Genomic DNA, 25,610 nt, shown 5'->3' on the forward strand with positions numbered 1-25,610 from the left:
AACTGATTACATATGAAATTTTAGCAATCATGCAACAGACTTTGATTGCACTATTTCATTTTTGAACAAAAAGCTACAACCTCACGAAACTGTGCCGAACCAACCCCCGGAAATAGTGCTGCACAGATTCTACCGTCAACACAACAGTAAACATAAGTGTATGTGACCACAGATGGCTTTGTTTGACTGTGGTATGTTACTGTACATGATTTTACATTACACATTACATGTCACATCAATATTTTAGTCAGTAGATTGTCTAAAAAACCTATAAAATTGGTGAATTTGACCAAAATGCCACCCCTGGCTTAAAACAGTAGAAACGAGACCCTGTAACTGATAGTCACAATGCCATAGATGGTACTCAAAGACCCATCTTGGCATTTCTTCTCTTGGACAAAAATTACACATTTTGTAACTTGTTTGTTTACAAAAAATGCATTTTTCAGTAACAGTGATAAAAAGAGTGGTCACGCCAAAAAAATATACACTTTTGTCTTTATTGACTTCAAACATACTCTTTAGAGTTATGACCAAACTTGAATGTATAAAATATGGATCGAGGAGTGATGTATTTCAGTGTTGATATGAATGGGAAATGCCATATTTGGGCCAAATTACCCATGATGCAATGGTACAGGAAATAAGGGCTTATGTGCAGCAGACTGACAAGTGTATTGATATTTGGATCAATTTTTATCATTCATTCTCAGCTAGCTTTCCCTGTAACTGTGGTTGGAAACACAAAGTCTTTTAATAAATTTACAGTGGAGGTATGAACTGTCTTTTCTCCATATTTTTATCCACTTTGTTTGGAAAATTTCTTTTAAGATATCAGCTATCAAATTATTTGTGTAGTTTTCCCTAGATGTTTTCATGTTTGTTTATTCTGAATCATTACAAAACTACTGATACACACATTACCCTGCAACCTTATTCAAAGCTCACTTCCCAGTATAACCCAGGTACAGTGTTCAAATATTGAACAATATAAAATTGAAGTTTTTATGTAGATACTTGTCATATTAATATCTTTTGATTGTGATCAATATGGGAGTCTAGTGTCATTGAACCTATTTTTAAAACAACTGGTACCATACGCCTTCTGCAACGTTACTGTGAATACAAGATTACAGTTCATCTCTCTTTAAACAGCTTACATAAAGCTTCATATTGTACTCATAAATTCTGTAACTTTTGTTTTCATTTTGAGAATTCAGTCTGTTCATTGAAGAAAGTGTTTTGTATTTCATATTGATGAAGGTAACATTTTGAGATAACTTTTCTATTTTCTATTCAAATGTGATGCATAAACATTGACAAGCATAATGGTTGCACACACTTTATAGTCATCTGTCATATCAGTAACGTTGTGGGAGTTTTTCTATTTCTAATAATGACAATGATTTCAACAGCTGTTTTAGTTTTTCTATCTGTTACGATCCACTTTCTACAAGTAGCTCACAGTCCAACTCATTCAAGTTGAAATTTAACTAGGATTCTGATGAACTTGCATTTCAAACATGTCCCAAGCTGCTATTCAAGTTGTTATGTCATCAAACCAATGCCTAGAAGTGGTCTCTATATTGTTTTATTTGTTTTATATTTGTTTATTGTTTGACCACTCACAAGTGCAAAGGAAGTTCTACTGTGATACATGTGAAAGTTTCCTGTAAACTATAATACTGATTTTCCAAATCTAAATGCCATCTTACATCTATTGCAATTACTTTATATTTGTAGATAATGAAAAAGTTGTAAGAATTTGATCGTTTATGTATACATGTCTGTCATGTGTTGAATCATGGTGGCGGTACAAGCGTCTTGCTTGTACCGACTTGGTTGAATGTCAATATTCTGTGGTTGGACCAATGAGATCACTCGATATGCACCATCAATACAGCAGTCTGGGAAATAAATTTACAATGTGAGGTGGATTTTTTGTGCTGTGTCATTACTTGATGTTTACATGCAACTGAACTCTATACAGCTGGTAATGTCCCTGTAGTTGTCTGCATATTGACGAGAGAAATACCACAAAGAAGATATTTCACAAGGTAAATAGATTTGCATCTCCTGATAGTCTGTAAACAATTGCTGATCTCTTCAGTTTTCACAGTACTTCAGTGATGCAGATATCATAGTAAAACATGTAGGTTTTTACTTCCAATCTATCTGCCAGCAGATGTATACACTGTGCTACACATCAATCTCATTGAAAAACAGATGCCATCACCTCTGTAATCCTCTTATCACCTAACACAATCTAATCTCCTGGGGATCAAAAAGTCATAATCATTTATGTACTTATCCTACGGAATTATGGCAAAGCCAGTGTTGTTGAGTTTTGGATTGTCTATCCATTACCCACAATTCCCAGAGGGATTGTGCCATTATCCTGGTACCAATAGTTACTAGTCCCATTCAGACATTGCTAGTCTTTTGATATTTGTCATGAAATATGATAGCAACACAAACTGAATATGAATTGATAGTGTGTTGTCTGTTTGGACTAATAGCAGTTACTTTTCATTTAATTGATGTTGTGTTTGCTGTACATCAATTAAACAGAACATTAAATGTACCCCTCCACAGACCTACACAGCCTGTGGATATTGAACTTGTCAGAAATAATGTCTTGATACAAATATAATAATTTACTGTCTTTGAAGTATGCAATGAGAATTATTTCTTCTGTGTTCTTGAAATGAGAAAACACATTCATGTAAGACTACCATAGGCTTCATATATCAACATCTCGTACATGCTTCTTGTTAAGTGACTATTGTCAATTGTGTAGTATTCCTCAAAACTATATATTAGCATTTGGGGAAATGTAATTCTTTAAAGCAATGGCAATAGCAAACTTACTGGACTGAAATATAAGCTAACTGTTATGCAACTAAGGTAGGATAGTTCTGCAAGATAATAGAGAGCACAGTCATTCCAAGTGTGGAATGACTAACTGTACACAGATAGAAAGTTGCTTTAAAGGTAGGGAATTCGATCCCGGGATCGAGTTTGTTCTAGTCTGTAAGAGGATTATGAAGGTGTCATAGCCTTTTATTTTCCATTGAAATGGTAATCTAGTAAGTAAATTTCCTGGCAAGACAATCTGACGCCTGAACCATGCCTTGAAATGTATTCCTATAATTCCTTATTCATGTCTAATATACATCATCCTTCATTGCAGCAAGTTTTCAGTCATTCATTTTAGAGGGCATTGCCATCAGGATTTTTGACATTTGTGCTTTTCCTTAAAAAAATTAATTTCAACTTCTGGTATGTCATAAAAAGTAAGACCAAACCACAATGTTATCTGATTCTTAAGTCCAGGCTTTTTGAAATAATTGATGTCACAATTTTTTAAGTATGTTTAATTGATTTCAGCTGAATAAAACAAAACATGTCTGGAGCTATTCCTCATTATTTTCATTGACAACATAGAAACCATATTGTGCTGTCTCGCTGTCAGCTCCACAATTCAAAGTTAGCAGACTGACACACAACATATGGTAAAATCAATTAACACAGCGTACTGATATTCAAAACCAGCTCCCTAAGCAGACTAAAAAAATGAAACACAGCAAAACCAACAAACCTCTGCAGGACTGATTCCAACACAATTGCAATGCAGCTGTGATAATCATATACCAGTCTGTAACATGACATACAGCTTGAGCAAACCAACTATGATGAAAAGTAGAGCAGGCAAAGCTAATTTACACAGCACACAAACATAGATGATACAGTATGTATAGGATGACCTAATTGATGTTTTCAGAATAAAACAATGACATCAATGGTAGATTACATCAAAAGTAAAGTTGACAAATCCACAGTAAGTGTAGCATCTGGTCATGAACAGTAATGTCTAACTGTTAGAAAAATAAATTGGACATCTCAATTCAGAAAACAAAATAAATGAATTCACTGCAACAGGATAATAAATATGAATTACTCTATCAACATTATTCCATTAGTATCTGCCCTACTGGTATAATTGTACAAAACCTAGGACATAAAAGAGTCAGGGCTGGTAAAATTACCCCACCACATAAGCTTGGTACAATTTATCTTCAACACTCTTAAGTCATGTAGGCTTTGGATATTTTATATAGCAATTTGAATGGGCTGCATATTATGCTCCTTTAGCGTTTTTAGATTTTTATTACAATAAGCAGATTTATAATTTAGCTCAAAAATCTTCCTCACCATAGCAAATATTGGAAAAAGTTTAAATTAGCATCATCTTAATTTTAGTAAATTGACAGCCTTTATAGCTATATTCACTGAAAAGAATGCTAGGTAAAAAGGCATGTGTTATAACAGTTGCTCTGTTACCATGGTTTCTGCATCTTAGCATGTTTTCAGATAGCAAACATACAGTCAACAGTCGTCACATATTAAGTGAAAATGAAATATACTAGATTTACATGTCATTTCTTAGCACAAATAATATTTCATACCATTCCTTATGGTAGAGGCCCAATTTAACTTCCAAAATTGATAGAGATGTAGAGAAACGGGTATTGAAAAAATGAGTGTTGTTATGTGTTTCATTAAATGTTGATAAAAGTATGAGATGTTCGGGTGATCATTAATAGTGAATCAGTGCAATAAGGTTTAGGCCTGATCTTTGACTGCATGGTTATACTGCCCTCAGGAGACCAAATTGAAAATCTTCTTTCTGCATCTAATCAAGTCATTAAAATCCCTTTATAAGGAAGCATTGCAATTACCCAAGGACCTATGGAAAGCTGACAATTGTATCAATACCTAGGGGAGCATCGCAAGTTTACATATCGGTAGATGGCCACTGAGGTGTAGATGTGAACACCTTCCCATGGGAACACATCAGCATCTTTTTGATTGATGAATTACTGCCCATCTGAATGAAAAAGATATTATGTATTTAGATGTAGCTATCATAACCGCAGATTAATCTTCTTGAATGACAACAAAATTTGTAAATCATCAATGCGTATCAAAACATTCACAAGTACATGACACATTTTATGTGTGATTTTTTATCAAATAAAGTCTTCCAACAGTGATAGATGCAGGTATTGGTAATTATCCATTTTCACATGTGACGCAGGATTATTACACTACAGTAGGTTTTACTTTAAATGAAATCATTCAAATCACTCTTGTGTAAAATAAAAACACAATTTGACATAGTTTCTAGCAGTGGCAAGGCAATTTATCCTATAGTTTACATTTGAATGAGGTTATTACATATCTGTAGCACCTACCTAAATCCCAAAGAGATTATGTCCAAGTAATTTGAAATTTTCTTTTTTGTATTCCAGGGAATTGACACCTCAAAGTCATATTTTGAATTTTCCCCTGTAATACATAAAAGATGACACATTACATTTCTAAAAATATTGCAATGCAACAGACATATGCCATTTTGTAAGTCCAATATGGCACATTGTATGTCATGTCCAATATTGCACATTGCATGCCAGGTCCAATATAGCACATTGCATACCAGGTCCAATATACAATAATGCCTTGTTTGCCACGTCTATTGGCAATGATATGACACAGGTCATGATGGTTACACTACGTCACTTTGAAATTCAACGACACCATAGCAACATCCTTGCACTTTATTTTTTCCCATAAAACCACAAATACTAAAACTGTCAGTTTGACTTCAAAGTAATGTATGTTCCCCATCAGTTGGAAAACCACATCTGGAACCTCCATCATGTCTACTTTTAATATGTGCAGTATATTTTGCATAGAATTTTTTTAAGCGATATTCCCTGTGAGGAAAGTACAGATCTTGTCCTGCCATGTTACTAAAGTATTAGATTTTGCAGCATAAGTAAAACATTCAATGTAATATGCAGATACATATAGTCTGTTTCATAACACTATATTTTACCCTTTCCATCTTGTATTTCACCTTCTGGCTTAGATCTTTTCATTGATAAGTATCATTGATAGAGCATGACTATGACGACAGGTGGTGTTGGGATCAAACAAAACTGAATTAGTCTTCAATCAATGCAACCATATTGATAACCTGTCAATGTACAGTTAAACTATAGCTTTGACACTGCACAGTTTGTGTGTAGGCTGTCTTTTAATCTGCTATATAATGGTATATTACCGATGAGATCATATTACTGGTAAGTTTCCATGCCAACTGGATTTTAAGATCAGTTGAATGAGATTTCAGCAGAAACAGTAATACAGTCATATCGTCTTGACCCCGCTGCTTCTACAGTACAATGGTAGCCATGGCAACTGTTTCATGCAGATTTGAGCCACCTTTATCTGATGATCTCTCACAGTAGATGGTATCTCGTTGCTATCGTGCTAATATCTTTTGTGATCTTCTGTTGGGTTGCTACATGCTTCACTTCATATCCACATCTTTGACTCCTGGTGTTCAGCTCAGAATTCTGTTCCATAATTAGCCTGCAATAGTGACATGTTTCTGTTCCATTGAAAAATAAAACCAAGTGGTTTGTAATATAGTAGACAACATAAATGCAATTTGTGTAATTGGAACTCAAGCTGTGCCATCAGCATTTAAACTACTTTATGATATTCAAATTAAGTTGAATTGAATTGTGACAAAATGCATGGCTTGTATAAACACATTACTGTTAACTGATAATGGAATAGTGACCAAACAATGTCTTTATAATCTAAATTTCACAGTGAAGAAACCTGTGAATTTCACAAATTATTCCACTTAATAATCAATTGCTATGATATGTATTTATAAATTGTCACAAAGCCTGTAATGTACAAACTTGCAAAAAAGTATATTGATCTGTAAAATTTAATTTTAAAAATCTGGAAAAAATGACTGTTGAAGTGGCAATGATTCTTGCCAGTGTTGCGATATCATATCACATCATGGCATAAGCCTGCACTAAGGTGAAAGTTTGTCTGACACAAGTACATGCTGAGCAATTGTATCAGTAGAAATGAAGGAAAATGAACACTTCATATAGATAAGGTCAAATAAGTTCATGTTATGTTGATGCCTATTTTTCTCAGAGTAAGGTAGGTTTGTTAGTATTGTTGAAATTTTATCGGTAATGTGTGTTTTATTTTTTAGAGTGTCACTGACTGGTCTGATATTTGTTCTCGTCAAAAAATTATTCGAAAGCTGAATTATACACTCATTAGGTCATGTGGGAAACTATTTAATCTTTGCACATTATGATGAAATTATGCATCACTAATCTTTGGGGGCCAAATTTTCTCCTTTCTCTCTAAAAACTGGTCTGAAACCACTTGTCTGATAGCTTTCGAATTTCTATTGTAAGGTCCTTGGGATGACCATTTTCAAATTATTCAAATAACAGTAAGATTGCACATAGGCTAGTTTTCTCATTTTGATCAAATCATCTTTTTGATGATAGTAGTCCAATTTAGTTTGTAGATTCCACAATATGTTTCTGCTCAGATTTGTTTCCACAAATAACTGGAACCAGATATTTCAGATAATTTTCACCAAAGATCTTCTATGACAAAATCAAAGTGGATCTATGGTGGCCCCATGTGGTTTGTATATATTTGGCCCTTATGTGGCTTGTATATATTTGGCCCTTATGTGGCTTGTATATATTTGGCCCTTATGTGGCTTGTATATATTTGGCCCTTATGTGGCTTGTATATATTTGGCCCTTATGTGGCTTGTATATATTTGGCCCTTATGTGGCTTGAATATATTTGGCCCTTATGTGGCTTGTATATATTTCAAATTAAAGCCATAATGGTTCATACAATGTACCTGTAAGTTTCACACTACGCTACAAAGACATAGTCAGATAGTAGATGATCAAATATCTGGAGTCAACTTTAGGATTTGTTCTCATCGAAATTTGAATAACATCTTGTCATTTGTAATGTATGGAACAAGCAACCCTTTGATTAGAAATATCCAGGATATTGCAATGAAGGACATGGCTGTATGCATGGCTGACTTAGTAATACAACAAGTAACTCTCAATTACATTGTTTACTCTACACAGTATATAAAAACTGTGCAGTGACACTTTATGGTACAAACAACCATTTAATTATTTAAGATATTTTAGAATCTTAAGATTTTTAGATATTCTAAGAAAGGCAAGTCTTCAGTTATATTACATTGTTTACTGCAGGGGAAATTTTAAGCTATTAAATACAGAAAATTTATCCTACTAGATGAGCTAATTCGAACCTAGCGATGACAATGGAAACAAAAGTAACCTCAAATGAACTCATGGAAAAGTGTGACCTTAAATAAATTAATGAACTCTGTCCTGTATATGTTAAACTGTGAACTATTCATATAAACTGAAATGGATCGAACAGTCCTTGCAAGTTTCATGCTTTCTGAATTAATCTTTTTTGAAATACCCATGACAACGTTTATCCAACGGGGAGAATATAGAGGTGAACACAGTTAAAACACAAAATTATCACATCCATTTTTTACTGAAGTTTCAGTTTGAAATGTAGAATCTATACACAGTATAATTTAGAACGTAGACTCACTTTTTAGGCCACATATGTATATATATATATATATATATATATATATATATATATATATATATATATATATATATATATATATATATATAGATAGATAGATAGATAGATAGATAGATAGATAGATAGATAGATAGATAGATAGATAGATAGATAGATAGATAGATATACACACATATATATACACACACATTATATATATATATATATATATATATATATATATATATATATATACACACACACACACACACACACACACACACACACACACACATATATATACACACACATTATAAGGTACTTATGGTAGTTTTCTAGAAAAACAACATACAGCTTTTAATGGCGCATAATGTAGTCCATGTGTAGCTCTTAAAGTCATCCTTGATAAATGTATAAATCCAAAAACAGACCTTAGGGACCTGTAGTTTATGTGAATCCATGTGAGTAAATGATATATCTATCTGTAGATAGAATGATGAATGCAAGCTGTGGTGGTACTGACAGTTACCACTGTCATACCTTTTACAATTCTTCAATTTTCCATTATGATGTTACAAAATCCTTGTAAAGCTCCAACTAAAGCTGATTCAATCCCGGTGGATTTTGAGTTTCCTTATACAGTTCTTTACATCCGGAAAGAAGTAGTACTGAAAATGAGTTGTCCATCTTATTTGCAATCATTGTAAAACTGCTGACCGCGTGGAGCATGATGTGAAATTGAGTCATTCACCACTAGATGTTAGAGTATACAAAAGCAAAGAACACAAAGTGTAGAAAATAATGTGTTCAGGGTTAGACTGGATGTACCTATGTGTCCACACAGGGTTAATATTTGTAGTTTTGATGTAAGTGATGCATAGTAGATCAAGCAGGTAGTTGCCAAAAGTCATTTCTCATCCAACAACATACAATGCTCTTAACTTTTTGTTTTTGCTCTCTTTGTTTTTTGCTTTTTTCTGTATTTTTTTAAATTTTTGTCATACCTCCCTGAGGATGAATTCAAATAGCTTGATGTTTGGTGTTTAGGTCCCCAGGGATGTTCTCATTCATTCTACAGATTGTAATTTTGTGGCCGTACATTACTTTTGCTTGACTTGCTTCATTATTTTTTCCGACAATCTTATGCATATTTCTTTAAATAATCATAAAATTAATAAATTTGTATTTTATCATTCTATTGTCAGTTACACAGAGCTTATTAGATTGCTTGATTGTTTTTCGTTGTCTGTCAACAATTCACTTTTCAGAATTCACCTGTCCAATTGCTTTAAAATTTAGTGTACAACAGGTCTGTTGGGATGATCTGAGGCAGATTTCTTCAAATTATGATAAAATGTGTATCTTTGCTGTTTGCAATTTGTGCCGCTTTTAGTAAAAAGTCTTCCCAGCGTGCTGTTGCTATGAAATTTAGCATATAGGTCTGTGGGGATGATCTAGAATTGATTTCTTCAAAGTATGATGAAATGTGCAATATTATATTTTAAGGGCATTTAGCAAAAAATACTCCTACGGTAGCTCTGAAATTTAGTGTACAGGTTTGTAGAGTTGACCTAGGTTTGATAGGTTTGAATTGTAACAAGATGTACAATATTGTATTTTTAGGGCAACTTTAGCTGTTTTTTAGCTCACATTGGTACATGTCTATATACCAAACAGAGGTATTCTGGTGAGTCAGTCTCATTTGTATATCATTTGCATACCTGTCTGTGTGTATATAGTATGTATGTCCATCCATATCAAACATTCCTGACCACAGCACCTACTATCTTAGTATTTGGTGTACAGTTGCACCCTTCAAATGAACATATCAGTGTCAAAAATATACAAATGAGGTAAAAAAAAAGGAAAAGTTTTTATAGGAATATCTTCAATCCTGTAATTTTTGTGAAGTTTTTCTCTTCTCAATTTTTGATGAATAAAATATTTTTTTTCAGAAACAGTTCGCTGCATTGATTTGAAATTTGGTTTACGTATCTTTACAAATGTTAACATACATATATTGTCAAGCAGAATGAGATAAACAATTGCAATATTTTTTTTAGATTGTTCTCTGTAGTATATGGTAAAAAAATGGCTTTACAAGAACCACTTTCAATGCCAGTTTGAAATTCGACATGAAGGTTACTTTGAGTGGTAGTACAATCATTTATTTAGATTACGTTGAGCTCCACTCAATTAATAAATATTTGATAAGATGTTGTCTTTTTTAGCGATTTTATACCTACCTGAATTTTGAGTACATGATATGGTCATTTCATAAGCATTTGATATTGTAAACTGTATTTTATGTCGAGCTGCAGTAAAAGTCACTAGAAGGCATAGTTGAAAGTGATTTTAACAGGTTTGGTCTCCTATCAAATATATTCCATGATTTTATCAATGTTTAAGGTATCAAGGTTGTATCAAGGTTGTAGTTCACATATTTACATTTCTTACCATCTAGCCTTTGTATCTCTTTATGTAAACATATCATACCAATGTCTTTGTGCACACAATTAACAATGCATCTCAGTTGAAGATGCCTAATTGGGTGAAGATTGAAAAGGAATAGTCAAGTTTACCACAGTGAAAATTCTTAAGTTGATCTCACTGTCATCACCTTTGTGTAATTGGTTTTGTAAGATGTTCCAAAGGGGATTCTCCAGTTGTACTAGAGGCAGAACAAAAACAACGTTTACTTTTCTCTGTAGGGTTTCTTTGTTAATGGTTGTATGTTGAAATCTCTCCATGTATCAGGTGCACATGGGCAAAATGTAAACATTGGTTCAGTGTTATTTATATCAGTCAATGTCATCTATTGTTCATGAAGAATCAAGAAAAGTTTACCCTGTGCCAGAAAAATATAACATTTGTCAATGCATAAAATGCATTGCTGGATGATTGACTTTTGGAGCTCATAACTGAAAAATTTCCACATCAAACGTGTATAGCTTCAATATGTTGAATGCTTAGATGGTTAGCTATGACAGAATGGAATCGTGTAGATAAGGACAGCAGAATAAGAAAAAAAATATGATTTTTCATAAATTGCAATATTTATATTGATGAGAGAGATAAATTGATATTTGGTTCATATGTTGGTAGGGACAATGCAATAGTTTGGTTTAATAGCATAAAAAATTGGTGTCATGTATTTTTGAGCTTTTTCAAATTTTTGGTCAAAAGTCTTGGTTTCAGGAATCAGTTGTCAGATAGGTATCAAATTTTGATTTTTAGTTCGTAGGGATCATCTGATTATCATACTTCCAAATGATGATGAAATTGGGATAAGTAAATATCAGCAAATTGGAAGATAGAAGTTTGTTATTGTTAATATCTAACCAGTGCAGCTGACAGTTTTCCACAAAAGAATTAGCTTGGACATATCTATAACTAAGTTGTGTTTAAAAGGAGTAATGGAGTACATATCTCGTAATGGGGACAAGTTTTTCCTGTTTTAACAGAAAAAATATGATATTCTTTAAGTCACAGGTCCAATTGCAAAAACGTACGAATTGCTGTACATTTTACCTGTGTATTTGGTGGTAGATGCATGCTCAACTATAAATTGGTATTTGTTCAAATGAAGTTATCATTACTAAAAATATGCTAATTAGTAGCAACAGTGTAAACTTGGTGAAGATTTCAATAACTGTTGGTCAGATTATTTTGAAAATCTACTCGAGTACCTTGGATTAACCTCATTTGTGCTGATTACTTTATAGCACATATCTCGAATTATAACCTTGGCAGCATACATACCATACACAAAAAGTATTGCACCGAAGTAGTCATATTGTGAGTCTGCAAGAAGTTGTGATGTACAAATTTTGAAAACAACCAACTTTTCCATTTGAATATTGTGAGCTATTCATAGAAATTACATATTGTCCTTACACGAACTGCAGCTTGCCAAATGTAACCAAATTTCAGTAATTAGTGTCATTGACAATATTTTTGGCTTTGACAATCAAGACATGAAAATTGACAGTCGAGATATGAAAATTGACAGTCAAGACTTGAATATTTCACTTCTCTAATTAATTTAACACTGTTTTCTGAAATGTAATATTTCGCTTGAAAGAAGAGTATACGTAGAAAAAAAACTATTTTATAGTGCATTATCTTTCCTCATTCTAAAATGGCATGGGTTGAAAGACTGACACTCAAAAAAGTGATTAAAAACATGATTAGCAAAATTAAAATGGCTCTTATTCAAAATGTAAGAACTTTATTGCCAAGCAAAATAGTTGTTTTGCTATTTATCATTTAAAGAATTTGATGTGAAATTTTCAGAAAATTTGACCCAGCCATATTGGAGTTAAATTCTGTGGAAATCTTGAAATTGGGGGAAAAGAGAAGCCAGGAAATGTTATTTGCGTACATTTGTATATATTAACATTTCTTTATCATGCAACTTATGACTGCCTTACAAGCTAAAAGGTGAACCCAACCAATATTTTAATCTTGGGTTAACAAATTAAAATTAAATTAATACAAAATACTCTGTGTAGGGTGTAGACTTTGACAACTACTCCAATCCAATGTTTTATTGTCATAAAATATGAATTTTTCACAGTTTATTTACAGTTATCTGATAAAATGGACAAGTGGATGTAGATTTGCCATGTGTAAGTTAACATGAAATTGAAATAAAAGTTTCGGTAAATTTTTATTATTCATGGGATAGAATGAACAAGTAAATGTTCAAATCATGACAACTTAGCCATGTTGTTGTTTTTTTGTAGCATATTCTAAATCATTTGAAGACTTACTATGTAATTAGGATTGTTCATTGTCATAGTTCTCTTATTAATGAGCAAAAATAAATATTTGTCCTAAAATAAATACTTATGTAATTTTTTTTTTCTTAGATTTTCCGAAACAGACACCATGATTTTAGACAAATTTTATTGCATAGGTATCTTAAACCAACAAAACAATGTTTTAATTATTTCATGTAGAGAAAAGTTACCATTTTGAAGAAAGGCAAACAGTTATTTGGTTTTCACTTTAAGCATTTACACTGCCTCAGCTGAAATGAGTTTACTCTGTTACTGCATGCTCAGTTATTGTCAGGAATGTGTTGCCTTTCAAAGTCTAAGGTGTCATGCATGTATGACTGGACAAGTGTTCAAATGTTAACCAGTCATATGATTAAACATATCAGATTTTCTGAATATGTGATGAAAGACACAAAAGGGTACTTGTTTCTCAAAGTGTTAGCCATTGTGTGAGGAATAAAACGGTGAAGGTTACAATTTCTTCAGGGATGAGTTTATAAATGTGATGCTAAAATGAATCAGACATTTTGCCATCAAATTGCAGTCCATCTGCTGTGTCTTAAAACCTCTATACTAGCTTATTATTTATAAATGTCAGAGGACTTGGATTGTTCAAGATCTCTCTGAAATAGACTTGCTTTCAATTGTTCATAGTTGTTCATTGTCATAGTTCTCTTATTAATGAGCAAAAATAAATATTTGTCCTAAAATTGAGATTACAGTTTTTGAAATGAAGCATGCGAGAACGATGCAAATACAATAATAGGTGACCGCTAATGTTATGATGAACATCTGAAAGACATTAATAACTTGAACTGCAAGCTACAGACAACACCAAGAAAATTTGTCTGAATAAGCTTTAATTCAGATCTGTTTTATTTCCAATCAAAATCAGAATGTCAAGTTAATGGTAAAGAGAACAACATTTTTTGTAGTCTCAATTCACTTCAAAAATGAGATAAAGATTCTGCAAAATCTGTCTTCCATCTTGCAAATACTTGAAACTGTGTCAGTGTAAATTTAAGGAGTTATATTTGTTAATCCATCACAACTCTTTGTTTACTTGCAATTTGGTATTACAAGAGGCTGTTAGGGGTTTATCCAGTGAAGGTACAATACAACCATTTGTAAATATTGTATCAACAAACGCATCGTGTCCAATTGCACATGCTAAAAACCCCTACAATATTTGACTTTTAAAAACCATCTGCCCATGTAGTTCATGGTTACCATGGAAACATGGACAGCTAGTCAAATTCTCAGAAATGGTTCATTGTCATATTCTTACAGGTTATACAACATCTTAAGTCATTAACTTAATGGCTTTTTAAGCTATGCTGAGTACTGTTATTCATCTATAGTTGTATAAAATACAAAATGTCTTCTGTAATTACACCTTCTATATTATGTATACTCATTCAATGTTACTTTGTATTATTGCTGAAATCTTCAGATTTCAGACCAATGTGTAGAAATTTGTTTTTTTGCACATACGGCATTTCACTGTAAATAGGACATTGTGAAATTTTGATCAAGGGAAAAATTTTTCCCATCAAAATCAGTTTGAGAAGTCAAGGTACCTAGCAAAGAGTATAAAACATTTGAAGCAGCAGTAAGGATCCAAGGTACAAGCCATGTATGTGAATTAAAGCCTGATAATCTGTAGATTGCCACACTTTCAATTGTTGCCAAACTCTCCTTATGATCTTACTCATCAAGAGCAATTTTCTAACAAATAACACATCTTCCATCCAGGGATATAAAGCTGTAATTTAGATGAAGTTAGGCCTTTTATTGTAGAAACAATAGCATAGATGCAAATTAATGGCTGGGTTCTTTGTAATTTAATTGAATGTAATTTGATTTTGCAGGTTGGCCATGATTGTATGATTGGAGAAGGCTCCAGTGTATCTGATAAAGTCTCAATAAAGAAGTCAATTATTGGCAAACATTGTAATATTGGAGACAAAGTGAAGATATCCAGCTCTGTTGTTATGGATCATGTGACAATAGCTGAAGGGTTAGTAGTTACTCTTATTATTCAAATACATCATGCAATTGTCCTTCTTACACCTTAATTTTCATCTCCAAAACTTTCGTGACCATTATGTTCACTAAATATTTATAATTGAATAAGGATACAACCTTTACAGCCTTGATGCGAGTTTTGCGACCTCAGTTCTACAGAGTATTGGCCCTTACACAATTTGGCTCTTCCACCATTTAACCTCAGTCCTACTGAGTATTAGCCCTAGCACACTTTGGCTCTTTCACCTTTCAACCTCCGTCCCACTGAGTATTGGCCCTTACACAATTTGGCTCTTCCACCATTTAACCTCAGTCCTACTGAGTATTAGCCCTCACACACTTTGGCTCTTCCACCGTTCAACCTCCGTCCACACTGAGTATTGGCCCTCACACAATTTGGCTCTTCCACCATTTAACCTCAGTCCTACTGAGTATTAGCCCTCACACACTTTGGCTCTTCCATCGTTCAACCTCCGTCCACACTGAGTATTGGCCCTCACACAATTTGGCTCTTCCACCATTTAACCTCAGTCCTACTGAGTATTGGCCCTTACACTTTTGCTCTTCCATCATTAAACCTACCTCAGTCCATAAAGTCTGAATAAGTGCTATAAAGATTATTATCACACACTTTGCAAAATTTGCAAGTCAATGGAAATTTAATCAAATTATAAATAACAATTGTATACATTTAAACAATGTTGTGAATAAATCTAAAATCTAGATGCATGTCTTATTTCATTTTAACCTCTACAGCCAGAATCCTAGTTTGACAATGTTTGATTTGCTTGATTTTCTCTTTGACGTTTTCCTTTTTTTATAGAGTAGAGTAAAACACATTTTCAGAAGTTGTTGTGTCACAGTTCTGACTGTCATCAATCACATAGTGTTTACCCTTGACTTGAATAAGGCAATGTAATTATTCCCATGGTGTATTCTCTCATATCTAAATTACCTTTACATTCAAAACTAGACTCAGATTTAGATCAAATACATTCTTCACTTTCCAAAGTGGAGAGGCAGATCCTAGATTACAGCGATGTAATCAGTAATGAGGACTGAAAATCTCTCTTTGTTTATTCAGATGTACAATTCATGGCAGTGTGATTTGCAGTGATTCACACATCAATGAACATTGTGATATCAAAGATTCTTTGGTTGGTAGCTCTCAGACTATTGACGCAAAATGTAAGTATCTGTCATTTTTCTATGCTCTAGTTCTCAAAGCTGTTATCCATTTCTTGAATGCACAGATTTTAAAATTTGCCACTCAGACTCACAGGAATATTTGCTCAGGTACCCTTTCAGAAAATTCTAAAATTTCATATTGTACAAGTTCTGTGTGTATTAGTAAATGCTTGTCATAAGATAAAAATGTACCACATTGCAGTTCAAAGTTAATTTTTAAACCCTTAGATGAGGTGAAAATTTAAATGATATAAAAATCCAATGCAGCGATAAAAAGAAAAATGCATGCATTACAAAGTCAATCGAAACAAAGCATACTGACTTCACCCTGTGTCTCCTACAAGTGACCCTTGACCTGACTCCACACCATACATCTATGACAATGCATGCCCCTCCAGAATTAAAGACTTGACCTCCTTGTAGCATGATTTTCATCAACCCCTGATATGACTCTATTACAGGCTTATACCTCTCACTACCAATGACTTGACCCCATGATACAGCTATGACCTTTCATGACTCCTTTCATGTACAAAGTGACTGACCTATGTCGATATTTATGATTTTAAAAGAAATGCAAAATTTTTGTATCGTAAAAGTACAGAAGTGTTGTGCAACACATGTGTTCCGTTTGGAATAAGAGATACATGTAGATTGATTGTATGTTGGTTGAGCTTTGTAGTAATTGCTAATCTCAGAGTCCTATACATGTAATAGCCTAGTCATGGACAAGATATGCTCCATGTTATGTCAAGACAGTAGTCATCTCAATATTACCAGACCTGACCTTTTGCTCAAAATTTCTGAAATGCAACTTTCAATAATTCCATTTCAAATTCAAGAATCAATATCTAGGGTGACCATGCAAATTTCAGTATTAGATAAACAAATTACCTAGCATTTATCGACACTTTAAATTCAAAGGGGTGCCATCTCATTGTCATCTCTATTGGAAAAATATTAAAGTTTTGCTCTCACAATATGTGATGCTGAAGAAATTCAAAATCAGCTCAAAAAGGCTCAAAAAACACAAACAGTAGACCGGAAAAGTATTGCAAGTATTTTGAGTCAAAATATCTGTGGCCAAGGCACAAAATACTGCACATCATGGTTACTCTACACCACTGATTGGAGTAGAATAACCATAACACAAAATACTGCACATCATGGTTACTCTACACCACTGATTGGAGTAGAATAACCATAACACAAAATCCAATATGATATTGTTTCACTTCTTGTGTACAAATGTAGTTTAGTGATACCCAAAAATAAATTACCAAGTACAAATTTTATCAACAGTTATTATACAACATTGTCATTCAGTCTATTGTCCTTGATTTAGATAAAAAGGAGATGATAATCTTTGCAGCAAGAAAGTCTTACAAGTAGAGTTAATGATTAGATGATAGTTACAAAGTAAAAGAATTCCCAGTGGAATTTTTATCAGCCGACCATACATGTAATTTCATTGGCAAGATGATGTTACAAAGGGCGGTTTTCTGCATTCTCTACATTTCATAGCAACTGTTGCTATGAAAGTCATCATGAACTAGACACCCATCAGTGATCTATCTTGCCATGTCCATGTGTACAGACTGTATTGCTGGAAATGTGTGTAAACTTCTGATAGACGTAATGTACACAAGGTAATACCAAAGCTATGAAAATTACTACAGGAAAGATCACTATTCTCACAAGATAGAGATAGTTCATGATTAAGCAAGTTCTTTAATTATACTTTAACCACACCGCCACCCCCTTTGACAAAGCTTGGGTGCCAATGGATTGGGTTCCAGCTGTCTGTCTGTCCATCAATCTGGCCATTACACAAATCCCTGGTTAAAACGATTTTTAGCTACTATAGACTATAGTCTATAGAAGCTATTGGGATGGGTATCCGTCCGGCGTCAGTCTGTGTGTATGTATGTATGTATGTATGTCCGTTTGTGAGGCGTCCGTCCACTCAAATATCTTGAGAACTACAGTACTTACTGATTTGATATTTGTTGTGTAGATGAAAATATGATTTTGAGAAACTGTTTTTTTTAATTTTTTAATATTGTTGAAAATATGCAAATTAATGCCAAAAAAGGCTTTTTTGGTAAAAAATCTTCTTCTTCATAACCGCTGGTCAGACAGGTTTGTTATTTGGTATACAGGTCCCTAGGGATAACTCAACTTAGATTTCTTCAAATTATGATGAAATATGCAAATCTGTATTTTTAAGGAATTTTTTTGTCATTTTTGGTCAAAAATTTATTTCATCAAAACCACTCGTCTGACAGCTTTGATGTTTGGTATACAGATTCCTACAGATGAACTTAATATGATATATTCAATATATAATGAAATCTGCAATTTTGTATTTTTGGTGCAGCTTATGCCAGTTTTGGTCAAAAAATGTGTTTCTCAAAAACTACTTGTCTGATGCCTTTGATATTTGGTATACAGGTTCCTAGGGGGTTGTATTAGTGTGATATATTGAAATTTGATGAAATCTTCAATTTTTGTATTTTTGGGTCAATTTTTGCCATTTTTGGTCAAAATATTTGTTTCTCAAAAGTTACTCATCTGATAGCTTTGATATTTGGTATACAGGTTCCTAGGCTTTATCTCAATGTAATATATTGAAATGATGATGAAATCATCAATTTTGTATTTTTGCAGCTAATTTTGCCATTTTTGGTCAGGCCATCCTGAAATGAGCTATCAAAGATATCCACCTTCATCAATACATGTGTCACAAAAAGTTATTATCTACATAACACAGCAGAGCTCTGTCAACTGTTGGGTCGCTTGTATTTTCAAAACCGCTGGTCAGACAGCTTTAATATTTGGTTTACAGGTCCCTAGGATGACCTTAGTGAGATGATTTCATACAGTCAGGAAATACTTAATTTTGTATACATGTCTATAGTAGCTTCAGGGACTTTGGCCCTATGTTTTATGTGTGTTTGTGTCCATTGCAACTGTTGCCAACCATTGCATACTTCGTCTTGGTATTGGATGGATGGTGTATCAAAATGTCTTCAAATCCCATAGAAGCTATTAAATATTGTTCATACATTCACTCTGGCTGCAACATCTGACAATATATGATCAAAGTGTCATTGAAGCCATGTTTATGACCTCTGATGACCTTTTACCTACTTTTATGTATCTCACCAACTACAACAGGTGCTGTTCTGGTATAAGGTTGTATCATGGCAGCATTCATTTTAACAATTATTCAACATCACCTATTATACTCAAATCTAATCCTACACTGATCAGTAGAGTCAAAGATTTGTTTTTGTTGGATATTGACCAGCATTGAGCCTAAATTTATTTTCAAACTTTGTAATGACCTTGGATGATTTTTGACCCTCATCACATCTCACCAATGACAACTTTGGTATTGATTGTGTAAGTCACGTCATAGAGGCATTCACCTTTGATGTTTTTTCACCTCATGTAATTACGCCAGTATCTAATCCTGGGCTAACCAATAGGGGTAGAGCTTTGATTTTTGTTGGTTATTTGGTGGTACGGGACTTTTTTCCCCCCAAATTTTAGATGACCTGACCTTGCATGTAAGTCACCAAAACCAACTACAGCTTCAGTAGTAGGTGGCAAAGCCCTTAATTATGCGTTTGGCTCAATTATATCTCATCCTAGACTAACCAATTGGGGTAGAGGTTTTATTTTGGGGGATTGGTGGCATAACCTTCAATTATGCCCATATCTTATCCAGACTAACCAATAGGGGTGGAGGTTGATTTTTTGGGATTGGTGGCATATCCCTCATTTATGCGCATATCTTATCCTAAACTAACCAATAGGGGTAGAGGTTTGGTTTTGGGGATATTGACAATGATTTGCATTTGTAGCTCACATTTGGTAAACCAATGTGAGGTTATCTTATAAGCTGAAATCTGTGGCGTCTGTATGTATGTATGTATGGATGTGTTTATGTATGTATGTATGTATGTATGTATGTATTTATGTATGTATTTATATGTGTATGTATGTATGTATGTATGTATGTATGTGCGTATGTATGTATGTGTATGTATGTATGTATGTATGTATGTATGTATGTATGTATGTATGTATTTGTGTATGTACGTACGTACAGTATGTCCATCAACATCAAAAACACGCAAACCGCTGCACGTTTCAGCTTGGTATTTGTGTATGGATGTATCCTGGGCTATAGATGGGATTTTGTTCAAATGAAGTCTGCATTGCCAAAATTATGCAAATGAGCTTACAAAATGTGAAAATGATCAAGAATTAATGACTCAAGAACCGCTGTTTTGATTGCTTTGAAACTTTGTGTGCAAGTACCTTAGGTGAACATTGTAAAGTTTTATGAGTATCGTGAAGATATCTTGAATTTTGTATTTTTGTTGAATTATTTGGTCATTTTTCTTATTTTAAGTAAAAATTATTCTTCTCTGAAACTGCTGGCCCAATTGCTCTCAAATTTTGGTTGGATATTTGAAAGGATGTAACCCTTCTAATTTTTTGAAATTACGACGAAATTGGAAAAATTACTGTTTTGGGGCAATTTTTGTCATTATTGGTCAATTTTTGTCATTTTTTGATCTTAAAAAATAATTTCTTTTAAAGTTGTTGGACAGACAGCTTTTATATTTGGTATACAGATGTCCAGGGATGACAATGGTTAGATATGTGGAAATTGTCCTGAAATATACAAATTAATGTGTATTTTTAAGACAATTTTGTCATTTTTGGTCAAGAAAACTTGTCTTCAAAATTACTTGTCTGATAGCTTTGTAATCTGGTATACAAGTCCTAAGGGATGTTATTAGATAAATTTTCTGCTCAAAGTGGTGGGAAACCCCCAAATTTGTATATTTTAGGTAATTTTCTCAGTTTGTGACCTTAAATGACCTACACCGACCCAGGATATGTTGTGATACAGTTTCAAAGGCTGCTCATATTTGGTATCAATTTGTTGTAAAATTTGATCAAGAAAACAAAGCTGAGGTTAATTTTTTCGGTGTGGATGAATTTTTGCAACTTTTCCATGTAAGAACTGATGAGAAACTTTGATCCAGGATAACTCCAGGATAACTCCACAGTGGAAGCCATTTCACTACCTGTAACTAATTTAAGTAGTGTTTACATTCCAATGATAGCACTCACAGCATTAATTAAAAAATCCCCAAAGTTGTAAATACATTTCCTGCCATCTGGGCATTGTAGCTTTTTAAAGTAAACATGCTAAATACCAAGGGGTGGAACATTTGATATTCAGGCGGGGGTAGGGTCTAGAAGATTGATTAGGTAGCATTACTTTTTTACCAGATACTTTGTACATTTCTTCCCCCACTCTTTACTTTTTCACTCTCCCACTTTTTCTTTTTATCAAGCCTTCTCTGGCTGATTTTTTTTGTTGACATTTGCTTATGTATGTAGGATCTGCTTGTCCCATTGCTATAGAAGTTGATATGCATATTCCTAAAGATGACCTCCATTACCTAAGTTGGAGACCTTATTTGCTTTTGTCATCCTTGTTTTTCTGGTTTAAATATTTCTTGAATGGACCAATTCAAACCGAATGTGAGCACATAGTGTCCTTGATGGTATTTTTTTATGATAGATCTATTATTATGTAAAACAGATGTCTCCCATCAAATGAGATTTTAAATCATAAGCCACAGTGACATACTCAAAAACATTCACACATTTCATAGATATTGTAACAATAACAATGTAAAAATCATCATCATATTTCACTGCCATGAAACCATGATTTTGATGTAATTGAAAAATTATGGGATGGGAGTTTTTCAAGACCGGGATACTTGCACTGTCAAGTAGGATGTAGACTATATTAGTTTATAATTCTGAGCAACAATTTTGTTGATTTTAAACACTGTATTGACTGCACAACTAATTATTTTGGCATATTAACACATACCATATTTCATGTTTGTTTCCTTGTTAGATTTTTCTAAAGATTGTTTTTATCATTTTCACAGCCAAATTCAATACAGAAGTAATAGTGGACAGTGACAGAATGATGGAGTTCTGAGCATTGGAATCAGATGAAATATGAATTGGCCAAGTGATCCTAGACTTGTAAACATGGAATGGAATGAGATTTTGTCTTCAGCTTAGGTAATTTCAATAGCTATGTGTCATTGGAATAGTAATGATGGAATGCAGGCACATTATCTGTGGCTGTAGCTTGATGATGATGAAATGCGAAGTCTACCAGTCACTGTACAATTTAATCTCAGTGTTGATTTGAATTAGAGGTATGAAAAGACATTTCTCTTACCAATTGTGTAATTTTTTATTTTGCTGACTGCTGCAAGCTAGATCAAAATAAAAGCATATATAAATTCAAAGCTCTGATATCCCAACTGGTGTCTTGTTGTAATCAATATAATACATGAACTAGAAAGGTCTAAATACTGCTGTTTGCAAATGACCTCGTTTTTTGATCAATATTCAAAAATTAACATTTGTCCACATTTTCCTCAAGAACAATAAAAATGAAACCCACTAGTGTTACAATGGATACTAAAAGTTACATTAAATTCATGGCTTAGACTACAAGGTGCAACAACAGCCACGCATGCAACAATAAAATTTTGTCTGAAATTCAAGCAGTAGTGTCCAATGTCATGCGCATTCCACTATATTTAGTAACAAACCTGAAACCACAAACAGCACTATTTTCAACTGATCAATCCATCAATTCAAACACATATTTTTTTCAAATTGGTGATTCTCCGACAATTTTGCAGTTGCATTCAGCTGTGCTGTTAGTAAAAGACTGGAAAAATTCTTCTTTCTCAGACAAAAGTGTTATCTTCTACAGTCAATTACAGTTATAATTGACCAATGACGAATGAGTGTTTGTTTTGGGAGATGCATTGCTGCAAAAATAAAGCTGTCATACATTGTTTTAAAGACAGATTTTGGCAAGGGAGTTAACTATAATTCAAATCTGTGTAGAATATGAACAATCAGTAATTTACTATTTCTGTATTTAGTTTTCATAATTCTTGAAAAAAGTTAAAATGCTTCATCCCATGTTTATATGCATGTATACTCCCAGATATTGCCTATAGAGCTATTTACATAATAGTTATTCATAATAACAACTATTGTGAAAAATTAATTACTCATGAAGACCATATTTCATACAAATGGCTTTGCTACATGTACATGTGTGCACATGCTGATCACAGTAAAGTGATGTACCCAGGTTATGAATGGATGTAATTACCTGTACAACAAATCTCTCTCTAGTTTCACTTCAACTTTGTGTGTCATTCCAGTCCAATTCTGGCACCTTGAATTTGATCTAATGGTAGCCAAGCTATCATAGACCTTTAAACTTAATGTTTACAAAAAAATCCGTTTTGCAGGTTTGCTTTTTATCACAAATGTTCAGTATTTGCACTTTTAAATTGTACTTGTCATTATGAAGAAAGTCTGTTGTTTTTGTTTATGTTTCTGAACAAGTCATTCACCACAAAATAAACTTGAAGTCATTTTACAAAATTCATGTATATTCTACAACTTGATTTTATTTCTCATACTCTCCACTTTCAGCTAAAACTATGCAGTAATCTTAATTACAATTGAAGATTGTTGTTGAGGCACATCAGTCTTTGATTGGTTATCTGTCATTAACCAGTGCGGATAACTCCCCGCCCCCTCACTTCTTTGATTAGGAGGGAAAATCCCAGTGACAATGTTTATATCATCACACATCAAATCCCAGTGACAATGTTTATATCATCACACATCAAATCCCAGTGACAATGTTTATATCATCACACATCAAATCCCAGTGACAATGTTTATATCATCACACATCAAATCCCAGTGACAATGTTTATATCATCACACATCAAATCCCAGTGACAATGTTTATATCATCACACATCAAATCCTAGTGACAATGTTTAATCATCACACATCAAATCCCAGTGACAATGTTTATATCATCACATATCAAATCCTAGTGACAATGTTTATATCATCACACATCAAATCCAGTGACAATGTTTATATCATCACACATCAAATCCTAGTGACAATGTTTATATCATCACACATCAAATCCCAGTGACAATGTTTATATCATCACACATCAAATCCCAGTGACAATGTTTATATCATCACACATCAAATCCCAGTGACAATGTTTATATCATCACACATCAAATCCCAGTGACAATGTTTATATCATCACACATCAAATCCCAGTGACAATGTTTATATCATCACACATCAAATCCCAGTGACAATGTTTATATCATCACACATCAAATCCCAGTGACAATGTTTATATCATCACACATCAAATCCCAGTGACAATGTTTATATCATCACACATCAAATCCCAGTGACAATGTTTATATCATCACACATCAAATCCCAGTGACAATGTTTATATCATCACACATCAAATCCCAGTGACAATGTTTATATCATCACACATCAAATCCCAGTGACAATCACACATCAAATCCCAGTGACAATGTTTATATCATCACACATCAAATCCAGTGACAATGCTTATATCATCACACATCAAATCCTAGTGACAATGTTTATATCATCACACATCAAATCCCAGTGACAATGTTTATATCATCACACATCAAATCCCAGTGACAATGTTTATATCATCACACATCAAATCCCAGTGACAATGTTTATATCATCACACATCAAATCCTAGTGACAATGTTTATATCATCACACATCAAATCCTAGTGACAATGTTTATATCATCACACATCAAATCCCAGTGACAATGTTTATATCATCACACATCAAATCCCAGTGACAATGTTTATATCATCACACATCAAATCCCAGTGACAATGTTTATATCATCACACATCAAATCCCAGTGACAATGTTTATATCATCACACATCAAATCCCAGTGACAATGTTTATATCATCACACATCAAATCCTAGTGACAATGTTTATATCATCACACATCAAATCCCAGTGACAATGTTTATATCATCACACATCAAATCCCAGTGACAATGTTTATATCATCACACATCAAATCCCAGTGACAATGTTTATATCATCACACATCAAATCCCAGTGAC

The 25,610-nt window shown here is 33.4% G+C and overlaps 1 protein-coding gene across 2 annotated transcripts in view; it reads left to right on the forward strand.

The window, feature by feature from the left end:
• Window positions 1-24,036, forward strand: part of LOC139139370 (translation initiation factor eIF2B subunit gamma-like) — a 42,353-nt gene extending 18,317 nt beyond the window's left edge. For both annotated transcript variants that reach the window (XM_070708269.1, XM_070708270.1), the window contains exons 9-11: window positions 15,155-15,303; window positions 16,396-16,499; window positions 22,496-24,036. In XM_070708269.1, coding sequence (XP_070564370.1) covers window positions 15,155-15,303; window positions 16,396-16,499; window positions 22,496-22,548 — 306 coding nt within the window. In that variant the 3' untranslated portion in view covers window positions 22,549-24,036. The remainder of the gene's footprint in view (window positions 1-15,154; window positions 15,304-16,395; window positions 16,500-22,495) is intronic.
• The last annotated feature ends 1,574 nt before the right edge of the window (window positions 24,037-25,610 follow it).

Source organism: Ptychodera flava, chromosome 8 (genome assembly GCF_041260155.1).
Source record: "Ptychodera flava strain L36383 chromosome 8, AS_Pfla_20210202, whole genome shotgun sequence".
Lineage (NCBI taxonomy): Eukaryota > Metazoa > Hemichordata > Enteropneusta > Ptychoderidae > Ptychodera > Ptychodera flava.